The sequence below is a fragment of the Lygodium microphyllum genome, chromosome 9 (genome assembly GCF_053477565.2).
Source record: "Lygodium microphyllum isolate KBCC chromosome 9, Lygodium_microphyllum_v1.1.10, whole genome shotgun sequence".
Classification (NCBI taxonomy): domain Eukaryota; kingdom Viridiplantae; phylum Streptophyta; class Polypodiopsida; order Schizaeales; family Lygodiaceae; genus Lygodium; species Lygodium microphyllum.
The window spans coordinates 7234492-7250622 of NC_141143.1; the positions used below are offsets into that span (position 1 = coordinate 7234492).

General features: G+C 42.3%; 1 protein-coding gene across 4 annotated transcripts; it reads right to left on the reverse strand.

The window, feature by feature from the left end:
• Positions 1-338: 338 nt before the first annotated feature.
• On the reverse strand, positions 339-15588 carry LOC148030788 (uncharacterized). Of its 4 annotated transcripts, none has more exons than XM_087684312.1 (3): positions 14674-15588; positions 14219-14334; positions 339-3728 (listed from the first exon to the last, which is right to left on the reverse strand). In XM_087684312.1, exon 3 carries the CDS (start codon positions 3451-3453, stop codon positions 730-732), a length of 2724 nt encoding a protein of 907 aa, XP_087540438.1. In that variant the 5' UTR covers positions 3454-3728; positions 14219-14334; positions 14674-15588; the 3' UTR covers positions 339-729. The 4 variants fall into 4 exon arrangements, 2 of the variants coding, with proteins under 2 accessions (XP_087540438.1, XP_087540439.1); XR_015691810.1 differs by lacking the exon at positions 339-3728 and adding an exon at positions 13526-14126; XM_087684313.1 differs by lacking the exon at positions 14219-14334 and having other exon boundaries at positions 15441-15588.
• Between the last annotated feature and the right edge of the window lie 543 nt (positions 15589-16131).

Below are 16131 nucleotides of genomic sequence, written 5' to 3' on the forward strand. Positions count from 1 at the left end.
TGGTAAGGTTTGGAATGCTGCAAGTCTCGGTAACAGACTCATGTTACTGAGTGGATCTGCTGTTATGTGCCCTTTGGTCCTGGATAAAAAGTTTCAGTAAAAGCTCCAGTACCATCTTTGAGAATGTGCTTCCAGCTCCAGGAGCACAACTGTCTATTTAGGAGTAGGAAGTGCATAGGAATATATAGATATTCTGAAACCAAAATGGCTGCTAAGTATGAATCCACATTATGGTATTTTTTTGTGAATGTATTTTAAGCTTAGTTGTAGAACAAATCACTTTCCCATCAGAAGCTAGGAAGGTACAATGGCCATTCTTCACCTAATCACAAAACCCAAGTACAATATGTAAGGATACCCATCAAAAGACGGTTTTTAGTATCCCTGAACCAGGAATAACAAGCTTGATTGACCATGATGAATGCATGAGGCAATCTACACATTAAGCACAAATGGTTGACACATCAGATGTCCTTTTACTATTTGGGAAATTTATCAGCAGTTTCCAGATACAGAAGTCAGGTTTCCCATAATCTGCTTTTTAAGGTTCCAAGAGTTGAGGGTTCCTTATGCATCCATCCTTACAAACTCCAAAGGGAATCACCGATGCAAAGAGAGAAGGTTGTTGCTTCAGATTTCTGAGGTCATTACCCATCAAGTTATTTCAGATGAGACCTCTGAAAGAACATTTTAGTTTTTGCCTTAAGCTCCTCTTGGTCATACAATGCTTTAAGGTTTAACTAGGTTTCCCGCATCTCTTTTATGCTGAAGAATGTCTTTAAGTATTGCAAAAGTTCTTTCACAAGTGTTTTCCTCCGAATGCTTCAGGACATCATTCTTTTGATGGGACCTATTCTTTCCTGCACAGTCGTGTCTACTTTTATCAAAATTTTCGACTTCAGCAGCACACATTTGCCCTGACACTCTTTCTTTTCTTTGTTGACATCCATCTTCCTGCTTCATCTGGAACTTGCGCAATCCAGAAGACTTGGAGTCTTCATCATAATTTTTTAGGCCATGCTTCAAATTTTGGAGTTGGCGTTCTCTTTGACCAGTTAGCTCAATGGACCTCACATTCAGATGGTGCCTTATCTGACTTTGATCTCTTACAGGTCCATTGCAGCAAAAGATGTCTTTGCTACACTCTTCTTCATCCTCCTTTTGTTTACTGTTTGTAGCATCTTCCCCAGTTTTCTGGCCTCTCCTTTTCTCTTTGAGGTGTTCCAGCAAGCCATTTTCCTTCCCGTGCATAAACCGCAGTATTGTTTTTGCTGCCTTTTGCTTCACTTCCCTGATTGCCATATTCCACTTTTGTTTCTCTTGATCCAGTTGAATAGCTTTCTCTTGCAGTTCTTCCCTCAACATTTCAATCTTCCCATTTTTAGAAGAAACGCTAGCAGCCATTTCATCTAGTTTACCTTTTAGCATCTCTACTTCTTCTTGATACCTCTGTTCTCTTCTCTTTAATCCTTTCAGTAACTTCCGTTTCATATCTGCCTGCATATCTAAAAGCCTCATCCTCTCACTGCGTTCCCTTTCAAGGTCTTTGCGGAGCAGGAGAGTTTCATTTTTGAGCTCCTGCACCATCTCTCCCAAGTCATTATCCTTCTCAGCAAGTTGTTTCTCAAGTGTCTCCATCTGTTCCACCTTTTCACCAATGACTCGACCAAGGTTTTCATTTTCCTGCTGGATCTCAGATTCTTTTGTCATCATCACTTGCTTCAGATCAGTCATCAAGCACAATGTTTTCGCTAATTTGCATTCCAGTGCCTGGTTCTCCTGTCTCAATAATCGTGTTTGCATGTTTGCTTCTCTAGGCAATGCATCAGTGTCCTCTGATGTGCTGAGAAGTTCTTTAAGTTCTTCAACCTCAGCTCTCAGATCAACAGTCAAATCCAGAACACTTCTCTGATTCTTCAAACAAGGCACGCCCTCCTCCACTTTGGTGCCTAATGCGAAGTCAGAGGGATATCTCTCTTCACAGTCTTGCTTTGGTGCAGTAGGTGCCACAATACCTTTGCTCTTTGCACAATCCTGTGGATCTTTGCTATGCTTGTTTCTGGTGGAAGCTTGGTGTTTTAGTTCATCGACACATCGGTAGCATGTGAGCAAAGAATCTAGGAGGGTTTGCTGCATTGTTTTGAAATTTGATAATTCTCTCTCCTTCTCTTGTAGCTTTGTAGCCAATGTTTGCTTCTTGCCCTTCCAATTAAACTTGCAAGCATTGAAGTTCTGCTCCCATATCCCCCTTTCAGCAGAAAACTCTGCTTCAATCTTCTTGAACTTTGATTCCCAATTTCCCAAGGACTTCTCTAAATCCCTTATCTTATGTTCCAATAACTTCTCTCGCTCAGTTGTCACTGTGTTAGCCACCTTTGGTGCCCCCGAGCTGTCAACCATCTCTCTGATCCTTTTCTTTAGCATTTCTCTATCATTTTCCAGTAAATTGCACTGAGCCTTGAGTTTACTTATCTGCTCTGCCCTATTTTTGAGCTGGCTTTCAACAGCTATATGTCCTGGCTTTGCAATACCTAGCCTTCTGAAGTTTCTCTCTGAAGCATCCAGAAGCTGTTTCAGCTTTCCATAATCTTTTGCTCCATGAGTTCCAAGGGCCAATTTTAGCCCACCAATTATTTCCTGCTGCTTGAGAAGGGCACCTTCCAGCTTGTCTACCTTCTCTAGCGCTGATTTAACAGCTTTCCCCTCTTCTCTATTCTTTCCAAACTCTGAAGTTAGGCCTTTCATACTCTCTCTGGCTGCAGTTGAATATGCATCTTTTCTTTTCCAGGAATGTCCCACCTTTCCTGCTACTCCTTTATCTGAACCATAGCGCCATGGAAGCTCCTGCTGGGGCTGGCCTTTAATCCGTTCTTTCATATCACTGACCCTTCTGGTGGCTTTATCAGCCTTTCCAAGGTCCAAAGAAAATCTCACTGTACTGTGATTGCCTTGTTGCTTTTCCACAGTGTTCTCTTTCTCTTTTCTAGATTCAATTCCCCACCCTCTCAACCTGCAATTCTCACTGCCTTCTTTCCCTCCACTAGTATCCTTCGGGTGACCAGACTGTTGAAGTTCACTAGAATAAGGCTCTTTATCTGAATCATGTCCCTTTTTTTGCTGTAAAGGGGGCTTTCTGCAAATATCTCCTGATTTGTTTTTTTCATCAGCTCTATTGTTTTCTCTGCTTGGCCACACCTCTGACTTAAAGGGAACAGCATGGTTGCCAGTTAATTTCAACTCTCTTACTTGATCCACAAGGTTGCCTTTTGTCTGGGGAATCTCATCTGTGACCTTGTAAGCAGCCCTCCTAACATTACCCAGCCTGTTAGATTCGGAAATCTCCATCTCCCAATCCTCTCCCTCACCAAACCCCATCTCTTTTTCCATGTCAATGATGTCTTCAACTGCAGAGATATCATCTTCAAATGAATCTCCTCTTTTAGCTATTCCCATTGTATTGCAAGCAGCATTGCCTCCATTACCCAAATAAACAACAAATCCTTCGTTTAAAATATTTAAATGGCAGCAAGCACCACTCTTGGTTGTGCATCAGCTGCTCGTTAATTTTTCTGTGTTATGAAAGCTTTTCTCATTAAGCGTGATTCGCTAACTGCAAATCAGATCCCAATTGCAGGCTGTCCTAGAAAGCTTTTCTCATTAAGCGTGATTCGCTAACTGCAAATCAGATCCCAATTGCAGCCTGTCCCAGCCATCACCTGCCTGCTTGCCTTTGCATACACATAGCGAACTATCAGCAACATCCTCTTATGTTCAACTTTACATAAGGGCAACATGCCTATTTTTCCCATTTGTTCTATTAGTTAGATATGAGCAATTTTGGAATACATATAAAGTTCACAACGAAAATATACATTGGCCACCTTGGCTAGTAAGAGGTAGAGCAAAAGGCCATCGTATCCAGTTCCTTGCTAATCTTCCATCGAGGCAGGCTCCAACAACAAATAGATATAACAATCTCTGTTGCACAGATAATACAAGTGTTTATCTCCTCTACTAGTATTTCACCTGCTTCATGTTTACTGACCACTGCCCTCATCAATCTGAGACTCACAAAGAAGGCATAGCAGTACTTCACTCATCCTGCAACCTCCCTGGTTCACGAAATTGTAAGCAGTAGGCTAGCAAGAGTCATCATCTACCCTATCCGGTTAGGACATTGGGATCACAGATATTTAAGATTCATGCTTCACCTTGCTAGATCTTGCCTAGACATGAAAGCATTCATGCTTAGGGAACCCAAAAGCCCCTCAAGGGCTTCCTTGACAGTCACCAAAACGGCCCTCCCGCTGCAAAGCACCATTAGAGGAGATGGCACCAACTTTCTAGATAGCAAAGAAGACATATGAAGAGAGCAGCTAAAAGCAGTCTGCAAAAATTTTGGAGGTCAACAGGTTCATATTGATGGCCATAGTCAGTCCATAGATGATAGGAATACTTTGCAGCATCCTCCTAATGATACTTGGAGGGAAGAGAATATTTCCCAGGTAGAGCAACCAAGGATGAGATACAGACACAAGTAGCAAGTCTGCCGAAGGAGGCCAAGATCAAGGGGACACGAGACAATCTGTCTGCTGTCAAAACTAGCCATGAAAATATTCTCATGAAAGATTCAATGGATAGGGAAGCATGGATGCACCTTCATAGAAACACTCTTAAATGAAAGACTGTGAAAGCCTAGTTAGAAGACCCATGGACTTTCTACTTGTACAAGAACATCACCTGCCCCTGCAGCACACTGCCACTCTGGGAAAGCATCTATGACAAAATTTACCTATTTCTCCCTCCAAAATGGGACTCATTGTCCCAAAGGCAGAGATTTCATCTACATCTTCAGAGTACTGGCTGCCAGCATGGCAGTAGAGGACTAGTTAATAGGCATCCTATCTCCATGGCAAGAGTTTTAGGTCAGAGTAGGCATTGTGCACATCCCATTGACCAACTCTCAGGTTAGAGGCGACATTATGTGTGAGGATGCGCAACAAAAGAGAAACACAAACACAAAGAGAAGCAAAGAGAGAGAGAAAGAGGAGGAAGCTGAAAGAAGAATACTGCACTGACTGAAGAAGAATGCTGATACAATGATGGACTGATCAATCCCTGCATGCAGCCCAATGCAGTAAGGGCACCAGATCAGGCTAATGATGATGGCAACACCAAGCACAGAGAGTTGGAGTGTCGAAGTGTGCACCTACAAAGGGAAGACTGAAGGGTGTGAGTGTCTGCTAAGTGAGGGGGCTGGCTATAAATAGCCATAAATGCCCAAATCTAGCCGACCAACATTTAATGCTGGTTGCTGAAGGAAAATGCTAGGAAAAACAAGGGAGACCCCGAAAAAATCCCACATGATAATGACAATGTCCGACAGGTGTATGCAGATTGTGGAAAGTAGAAACTGGCCTAGGAATGCACACAAGAAACCGACAAATAAAGAAAATGCACCTAAACTACAAGAGCTCCTATGTCTCCGTCAAACTTTGACAGAAGCTCACAACCAAGAGATGACAAACTAACACAACTAACATAGAGAGGCTAACATTATGCACATCTCATTACCTGATCTCTTACGCTCCAAACAATGTCTCACACAGGTAAAGATTTCAGCAGCTTCTTCCTCAAACCAACCTCTTTGGATTTGGGGGGAGGTTGCAACATGGTGAGGACTCTAGAGGAAAAACCCCGCTGTCTTTAAATACCATTTGAAGGACGAGCAATCAGCTCAAAGCCATTGACAAGGAAATCCAAGTAGCACTATCAGAAGAGAGCTTTCTTTCAGGCACAGTTAGGGACAGAATTACAAGAATTCCAAATCACAAGCTTGAAATACAAACATGCAGGTCATGTATTTAGGAATCGAAACAGGTATGAAAGGTGACTTTGGACTTCTATAGAGAATTGCTGATAGTGGACATATAGCTTAGAGTCATGAACACAAGAAGTTGGTCACACCTCAGTTGAGCGCTTCCCATTCATGGCAGCCCAGAATTTTTACCAGCGGGCAAGTTTCTCAGCGTACAATGTGCCAACCACAAGGATCAATAGGAGACAACTTAATGAGCAAATAGAAGGGAAACACTATAGCCACAATCGATTGTTCATCACAAGGAAAGAGACTCATAAAAGGTAAGAATTCTCATTAGCAATCTCCTTTGCTGTTCATTGACAATGATTCTAGGCCATAAGAAAAGGTCAGCTCACATGACCAAAAGCTTTTCCTAAAACCCCCCAAACTGTATCATGACCACTTCTTGGCCACATATTTAATAATTTAGTCTCATCTAAACATTCAATACATGATGCAAAATATTTTTAGCTTTGATAAAGCCATACAGCCTCAGATCAATAAGCTGCGGATGTAATTTCTGAAGCTTGTCACCAAAATCTTTGAAACGATTACATATAACAACCCCATGACAGAAATAGGTCTCCAATGCTTCAAATCATGAGTAGCAAGCACCTTATGTAGCAGCCAAAGCAATGCAAACACATTGTTTGATATTGAACAGCCATAGGAGACTTGAAATCATCAACACAAGCAGAGGAAATTCATAACATTTGGAACTCTCTTTTGTGCAGAAGGTGTGACAACTTCCAAAGAAGCAACCCATTCTAGTTTTACTGTTAGTAGGCAAGTTGCCTGTTCTCTTCTTACATGTGCATCACCTGCTCATGAGCCTCAGTCTGAGTCAATCGAGGACTTTGGAAGTTCTATCATTGTTTCAGTCTGTATTCATCTTTTTGTGTCAGTCACCTTCATTTCAAGGCTCAATCACATTAGGTGGAGATTTGAGTGTCTTCTGCATTTCTCCCACCAATCACTTGAGCCTGTTCACACAGTACACTGTAGATTAGTGAGTGCATTTGCCACTTATGCCATGTGACAATAGGGCAACCTTATTTACAGCCTGTGGTCAGCCAAATTAGCTGGTCAGACATGTGACGGTGGGTCAGGCTGTTTGCTGGTCATTGCCTATTTATGGCCGGTCGGCCTCTTTGCTGATCATTGCCTATTCATGGCTGCCACAAGTCCATGTCTCCTATCATGCATTGAAATCATCATCATCCCAAAAATCATCTTTCTCTCATCTTCCTCAGTTAAATCTTCTACCACCAATCCAGCAACCTCACTGATGCACCTCCACAACGTGCAGGGCTTGTTTTTATGCAACCTTGTATCAGTGTTTCATATCAGTATTCTTCTATTCTTTTGCATTTTATCTCCATTCTCTCTCCTTTCTATGTTCCTCTTTCATTGCACTCTCACATGGTATCATCACTGCAGTTGGAGACACAACCCATTTTCTGCAGGGTTTTCTCACCTGTTTGCTGCATTTTCAATCCCTGGGGCCTGCAGCCAAGCAACCTGAACTGCACCCCTTCCCTGCTGTCAACAGTACCAAACAGCTGCTGGCACCATCAAATCAGGGCATTTTCCATCATTTGCAGGTTGTTTCTCCCTGCCAGTGGTCTTTTCTCAGAAACGAAGCACCCAGCAAGCTTCAATCTACAAGTTGCAAGCTTTCTGCCCCTTTTTAGCTGTCGTATTTCTCATCCAACAGGTTGTCTCACTGAAGTACACCTAGCTGACCTCAAAATGCATCAATTGGAGCAAAGTAGTAGGTTACTTTTGTTAGCCTACCTATGTTAGTTATGTCAATCTGTCATCTCCTGGTTGTGAGCTCCTGTTAGAGTCTGACGAAGACATTGGAGCTCGTGCAGTTTAGGTGCATTTTCTTTATTTGTCAGCTTCCTGTGTTCATTCCTAGGCAAGTAGGCACATGCCAAGGACAAGAAGCAAGAGGACAAGAAGGATGAGAAGAAGCCCAAGTGCTTACGCTATGGGAAGGCACTCATCCCGAAGAGAAGTGCTAGCAAAAGTACCCCCATTTGATGTCAAAAGAAAAGGATTTGAAGGATTCAAAGGCTGCCCCGACAACGACAAAGTCTATCTTTGTGCATATATTTGCCGAGGAGGATACAACTCTTGCTTCTTCCGCTCAAGAGAAGCCTTGACTCGTTGACAGTGGGAACTCTTCTCACACGACCTACAAACAAGATTGGCTTCAGGATTTGAGTGCCAAAGGGAAAGCATTTGATGTTGATTGTAGACAACTTCCATCATTATGTGTGGCCTTATTTTCTGGAGTACAAAAGCGAGGCGTACTCCCGTTTCAAGTGGAAGGTGTTTGTGGAGACACTGACTACTTTCAAAGTTCATGGACGGTGGCATACGAGCAGATCATGGTGGAGAGTTTACTTCTAACCACTTTTCTCAATTTTACAAGGATCACAGCATTTGGGTGGAGTATACCCATTCGAACACACCTTCAAAGAATGGTGTGTTGGAGTGTGCAAATCCGACCATGCTAGAGATGGCCCAATCGATGTAGGAGCATTGGGGTCTTCCTCGTATCCTTCGGGGTGAGGCGGTGGGTACTATGGTTCACATCCACAACCCCTCCCCAACTTTTGCATTACAGGGCATGACTCCCTACGAGACTTTCTTTGGTCAAAAGCCCTCCGTGTGTCACTTCTGCATCTTTGGATGTGATGCATTTGACCATGCGGACAAGAAGAAGAGAAACACAAAGCTTGACTCAAAGTATAAGAGGCTCATCTACATGGGCTGTAGCACTACCACAAAGGGCTATTGACTCTACAACCCAACGATGCGGAAGCTTGAGATAAAGCATGTTTCTGGGGGATTTGGCAATTTATAGCCCACACCCCCCCCCCCCCCCCCACCACTTGGCAAACATACACACTCTTCAATCTTCACTCTTTCATTTGCATGTGCATACTCTAACTCTCTGTGCTTGGTGTTGCCATTGATTTGGTGCCCTCATTGACGCTTTGGGCTACAAGGACTGATCAGTCCATCATTGTATCAGCGTTCTTCTTCAATCAGTGCTGTATTCTTCCTTTATCCTCTCTCTCTCTCTCTCTCTCTCTCTCTCTCTCTCTCTCTCTCTCTCGTGAAGATAATTGAATTAGATAGTGAATATTTACATCAGACCATCAGGTCAACATTCTCTCTGTATCTCTTACTTTCTATTACATCAAACCATCAGGTCAACATACTCTGTCTCTCTCACTCTCTGTGTAACAAATATTTACATGAGGCCTGCAGGCTCTCAGAACAACCAAAACAACCTATTACATTAACATTACTAACAGATCACACTGAAGGAACAATTGGAGTAGAGCGAACAATCGCCAACCAGGGAGCAGCAACATCCAGAAGAACCACGTCTGCTAACATCATAGAGGAGATTTGCCATAACACTATTCCTCGCACATGGGCCACATGCCCATGGATCTCTCTCTCTCTCTCTCTCTCTTTCTCTCTCTCTCTCTCTCTCCTTATTTCGCTTGTGTTGCGCACTCTCACAACTTTCACCTTTTTACAGGTCATTTTTGCTGCTGAAGTTGGAAACATAGTAAGGAACGAAGTGTCATCCCCTCTTGGAGGCAGCCCCTATCAAAACGGAGCATCTTTTCTTGCTTTTTCCTAGGTTCTAAAGGATACACATGGCACATAGATACAATTGGCAAGATTGGATGGAGACAACCCAAAGAGACCATAAGCACTACAGAAGTAATAATTGAGATCATAAAGACTAGCATTTCCACTACCATGACCGTAAGGATCTTTGCAATGACTACCAAGATTAGGAGGATCCATGCAAAGATGTTCGTGATTGAGTGCATTGCAAGGATCACTATTACGACCCCAAAGATTGTGACACAAATCTCTTAGCCTGCCTTATTTAGCATGTCAATCTGTCATCTCTTGGTCGTGAGCTCTTGTAAGAGTCTAACAAGTGACAGAGGAGCTCTATCAACTTATTTAGGATGTGTGTTTGGCTAAATTTCTTTCTCAAGTAGCCAATAGCCCTTTTACGGCATTTTTGTGCAGGTCAGCCCATTTTTGGGGCCCAGTCTGCCAATTTTGCTGGCCACCGGCAAGTCGGCCAGCTTTGGGGAGATGGGGCTATATATAGCTGACCCCTACTCATTCTTTTCACACTCTCTTCTGCAGGTTACAGCACATCTTGCTCCCGTTCCTCTCCGACATTGGTGCTGCCACTCATTTCTGCCTGATCTAGTGCTCTCACTGACGCTTCGGGCTACATGCAAAGACTGATCAGTCCACATCTTTGTATTCAGCATACATTTCACTCAGTGCAGTATTTCTTCCTTTATTGTCTGCTTTCTCTCTCAGTGTTCGTGTTCCTTCTTCCGTTGCGCACTCTCACATGGTATTATCGCCTAAGTGAGAATGCAGATTTGAGAAGTTCTTCTGCGGAGACAGCCTAGGCTGGCCCAAAACGCAGCCAAAATCACTTGCGTTTTTTGCATTCACACCCTTCTTGTGAAGAGGTGACCCTCTCTAGAGGCAAGGTGGCAACATCCATAGCTAGAGGCCACCTCATTCTGAGGCTTGGCAGCCACATTAATGTGGCAGTCATCGTCATCAAGGGCTCTATCAGCATCTTCATCAGGCACTTGTCCCTTTTCCTTGGCATTTGCTCCTTTGCTCAAGTCATCCCCTTCTGTGGACCAGTCATCAACTTCACAATCCTTTCCCTTTGCAAACGCAAGATTTCTTGGGTGTGTTCAAGATGTCTTACCAGTTTTCAAGCTTTGACGACTTGAAGGAGGAGCTTCTTTCTAATGTGACCATCAGGATTTTCGTGATCGATAACGAAGAGTCTCCTCGAAACCCGTCCTTCTGTCCATGTATCACAGAGGGTTCCATCTACAATGAAGGCTCTGTCAACAAAGTCTCTCTCGGATGTTCATATGCCTTCTCTGATACCCTCTATTCAGATGCCTATCCTCCCTTCTTTACCCAAGGAAGATAAATTGGACAATTCCAACTATTCCTTATATTCTTGCAAGGTGGAGTGTATCCTCAACACTTTCAACCTGTGGACACTTGTTTATTCACCCATTGCTCATCCCGAGGACCCTGATGATAGGGTCTTCATGGACCATGCAACCTTATGGGATCGGCTCAACTCTCGAGCCCGTTCCTTTCTCTTTATGAGACTACAAGATTCTATTCTTGTGCATGTTCGCAGGTTGCAAACTGCAGTGGAAGTGTGGAAGAAGCTTGCGTCTTGGTATTAGCACAAGGCATTTGCCCACAAGATCTCCCTTCAGAAGAAGTTGCAAATGCTCAGTCTCAATGATTCTCCTTCTATGAAAGAGCAGATTAGGATATGAGGGGTGAGCTTGTTAGCAGTCATGTTTGTCATGCCTTGTCATCTCCTGCCTGTGAGCCTCAGTCGAAGTCACACGAGGACATTAGGAGCTCTGACATGTCTGTCATGTGTTATGATGGGGGAGGCTAGTCACTCTTGACTGGCTGTCTTACGATGTGTATTTCTTTTTGGCCTCTTTTAGTGGGCAGCCACTGGCTGCCCGGCCACTTTTTGGTCACTGTTGTGGGGCGCCCATTTTAGGGCATTTTTAGGGTTTGCGCCCATTTTAGGGTAAGTGCCTTGTTGGCTCTCTTATCTAGCTTATCCACACTCGACCAGATATTTCTTTTGTGGTGGCTTTGTTGACTTCTTTCATGACAACTCCTACAAAGAATCACTGGTGGATTGACTTGCGTGTTCTTCGGTATTTGCAAGGGACTCAATCCTATGGGTTCGTGTATGGAGAGGGGGTCACTCTTTCTAGATGGAGTAACTCGGATTGGGCACGTAATGTGGATTCACGACGATCCACTACAAGTTATGATCTCCCTTGGCTCGGGAGCTATCTCTTGAAGCAACAAAAAGCAGCCTATTGTGGCTCTTTCTTCTACAGAGACTAAGTATCGAGCTTTATGTTCGACTGCTATGGAGGCAATTTGGCTCCATCGCATGTTAGCGGAGATTGGCTTTCCACAGACAAGACCTACAGAGCTTCGCGTCGTGGACAACCAGAGTGCCCTTGCTCTGGCTAAGAACCCTATGTTTCATGCTCGCACGCAGCACATTGAGGTTCAATACCACTATGTTCGAGAGCGGATCATGGATTCCGAGCTGGCAATAGCCTACTATCCCACAGCGGACAATGCAGCTGATCTCTTAACGAAGCCTTTGCCCCAAGCTTCTTTGCTTCATCACATGAGATTATTAGACATTCAGACCCTCCCAGGATCTAAAAGGGGATGTTAGCTTGCATTACTTAGCATGTCAGGTTGTCATCTCCTAGTTGTGAGCTCTTGTCAGAGTCTAGCAAGAGACAAAGGAGGTCTATCAGTTTATTTAGGATGTGTGTTTGGCTAAATTTCTTTTACAGCATTTTTATGCAAGTCAGTCCATTTTTGGGACCTAGTCGGCCAGTTTTGCTCACCGCCAGCAAGTCGGCCAGCTTTGGGGAGATGAGGCTATATATAGCTTATCCCTACTCATTCTTTTCTCACTCTCTTCTGCAAGTTACAGCACACCTTGCTCCCGTTCCTCTCCGACATTGGTGCTACCACTCATTTCAGCCTGATCTAGTGCTCTCACTCACGCTTCGAGCTGCATGCAAAGACTGATCAGTCCACATCTTTACATTCAACATACATTTCAATCAGTGCAATATTTCTTCCTTCATTCTTTGCTTTCTCTCTATGTGTTCGTATCCTTTCTTTCGTTGTACACTCTCACAGAAACATCTAAACTAAGTTTTTATCCTCTTCTCTTATTTTACACACAATCATGTTGCTTTTATAAAGAAAGCCATGAAAGCTTTCTAAAAGTGAACCACATAACCAAGATAGCAAAGTATTCCATAAAGAAAGCTTATTTTAATAAAATCATATCCTAAATCTAATACTCTAATTTTATTTATAGTAAAGAGATCAAATAAATTAATAGTACTAAAGATAAATAATTTGGTTAAAATTACCACCAAAGAAGCGTAAATAAATACAATAATAACTTAAATAATATATAACCACGTGTATATATATTGTAGTATCATGTAAATACATACTATTATATATTACACTTATTATATAAATTTACTTGAAGATTATTTATACTTGATAATTCTTTTAAAATATTAATTTACTTATTTTCTTCTAATAATCTACTCACCACAGCAGAATGCACATTAATATCCTTCTACTTATCTACCATGCATAATGCGACCATTATCACACACCGAAATAAATCACAGATCAGGTACTAAATAAATAGCCTCGTATGAATGTTTACATCATATCATTATTCCCTCTGTTCTTTCGCATCTCATCCATGTTCCTTCTCTCCTCTTCATGTTCCTCTTCAATTGTGCACTCTCAAAATTGCATAATCCCTGACCAAACCTAAAGTATATCGATAGGCCAGCAAGGACCACACAAATAAATAAATTTTGGAGAGCCTAATAGGGATTTGTAGTATTCTGCACACACAGATTCAAATTCATTCAAGGCTCTTGAATTGTACAATATTCTCTCTTAACATTCTTTTGGTGTATTCTGAGAAAGAAATTATGCAATTGGATGGTCCTATAACTATGAGCACCAAAGAACTGTTTATATCAAAGGAAGAGAGGAGGATAGTAAGGAGACATTGAGCACCAAGAAACAATGCCTGGATATACGTTGTGAGATATAAGGGTTTCTGTATGTAAACATATTTGAAACCACCAAATAAGCTCACGAGAAAGGAGGCTTAATGCCCTGGCCATGGGCATAGGAACCCAAAACAGTTGTTTATGACCAAAGGTAATAATTTGCACCTAAACTGCCGTTAAAGCCATGGCATGCACAGGTGGAATTTATCTGAGCAAGCATCTTGATGCTGTTTGTCAGCATTTTGCTGGCAACTTCGACTTCAACTCCCCTTTTCCTGTGACTGAAAAGAAGGTGACGATAGAAACAGGGGGTACTTCACGCACCTTCTGAAATTTGTGCCACATGTACAGCTCAATTGCTCAGCTCCCCTAAGCATTTGCTATTTCTCTCTCCTCTAATGACCTATGAAGGCCGGGTCTGCAGCACACTTGGCTATCGCATGGACAGATTTCCTGATGTGTGGCAATCTTCCATCACAAGTAGATGAACTTCATATGGAAGGGCTTGAAATAGACTCAATCTCCCGTGCAGGTCATTTGACCTGCACATAGAGGAGCTCTCAATCATCTCCAGCGTTTCAAGAATGACCATGGTAAATTCTTTAATGTACACCTGGCGGTTCAGAAGAGGTACCTTGATTCAGCACGTCAGTCTTGATTTCAGAACTATGTGACGGCCAACAGGACTACTGTAAAATTGTTATCCAGAAAGGTAGGGAGTCATAGCCTCTCAGATAATCCCTTCAGGTTCTGCATACACAATGTATCAATGCTGTGTCTTTACAATCATGGTACTATTAACTATAACAGGAGCACAAACTCCAAAAAGATCACGTCTGGTACCCCCATTTTCATTTACAGCAGTTGCCAGTATTTCAAACTATAAAATACTCTAGTCTACATAGATTTTGAATAGATATGAACAGACAAAAAGTTCAAATGCAGCTCCAAGCCATGTTCCTGAAATTGGCAATTCAGAAACTTGATCCGTTCTGGTATCAAGTTTCAGTTCAGATATGGAGTCTGATTTCAACAAGATGCAGACAATGACTACAATGACAATATGGAGTCTGATCAAACGAGCAGGACCTGGCAGCAGTTCGATAGCAGCCTTTGTACATCAGACACTGGACAGATCCTCCTTGCCTTCAAGTTAAACCCATCGTTCTTGTCATTCAAAGCCAAAAGCCTCATAATGTGCAATTAGAAATTCCTCTTGCTCACTTTGAGTGTAGCCATCTGGCTATACAGCCTATGTATATTTGGTTTTATAGACAACGTGAATATTTCGCTCATCACAGTTTAGAAGTGCACAGAAGCAAAAGCAACTGCGCGATGTAGACATTTGTCCGCATACGTCATTGCAGCATGCAGTTCTGCCCCTCATGTTTCTGTGTTTTCCTTATCAACCTCCAATTGTAAACTGGAACCCTCTCTCGGCAAGAGATGCTCCACACAGATGTTAATGTCCATCAAGTCGGTGAGCTAAAATCATGGGGGCAGCCGATCCAAAGTCCATACTCAGCTGTTAAATCTGGCCTTCCATCAAAGCATCAAGATTGTTTGATTACTTCTGTTCAAAACCGATGCTTTACAGATATTCTGGCTTGCTACCAACACAGGTTTGCTTGCTAAATGCAGTCTGTGCCGTGAAAGGCATGTACTGCATCGGCACACGTTCTCAAAGCAATGTATGACATCGGCAGACGTTCTCAATGGATTCGACCACGAGACTGTCAGCACGGTGATCGCACAGAGGCTAGTGGGGCGAGGTAGTCAGCTCCAAAAGTATACGTATTGTTTAAGGATCTTGTCGCAAGAGTCCGCCGAGGAGAGCCAAACAAGTAAATATTTACCTGACTGGCATGCGAGCTTGCAAGCGGCGATCGACAGCGAGAGGGAGAGGGAGAGAGAGACTTCTGCTGCAAATATTAAGATTTGAAGAGACGAATTTTTGTCTTCTGATACCGACCATCTGGCGCCCCTTACCCTCACCCCACTCACCATAATATTATTTTCAAAACGCCAATGTTTTAGAACGCTCTCGTCTATGCCTATATAAAATTTTCTCTGTGTATTTTATTTTGTTTATTTTACTTTATTTTTATTTTTATTAATATATTATTTTCATTATAAGTTCAAAAAGCCTTGAACTTTCATAGAGCTTTCCTAAACTATCCATTTTTCTAAACTTCCTTTTCTCAATTAAAACCCTCTCCTTTTCCCTCTTTTTCACTAATAATCTCTCATTTTCTCTTTTCCTTTCTTTTTTTCATTAAAAGCCTCTCCCTCCCCCCTCGCTCACCTCACTTTTTTAAATTAAAACCCCCTCCTCTCTCTCTCACTATAATCTCTCTCTTTCTTTTTTTCCTTTTATTTTCAATGAAATTCCTCCCCCCTCTCCTCTCCTCTCTCTCTCTCTCCTTTAATTAAATCAAACTTCTTTTTAAATCAAAATTTTCTCTCTCATACACACACAATTAGATTAAATCTTACTACTATATTATTTTTAAAAAAAATTATTAAATATTTTTTTAAAATTTTTTT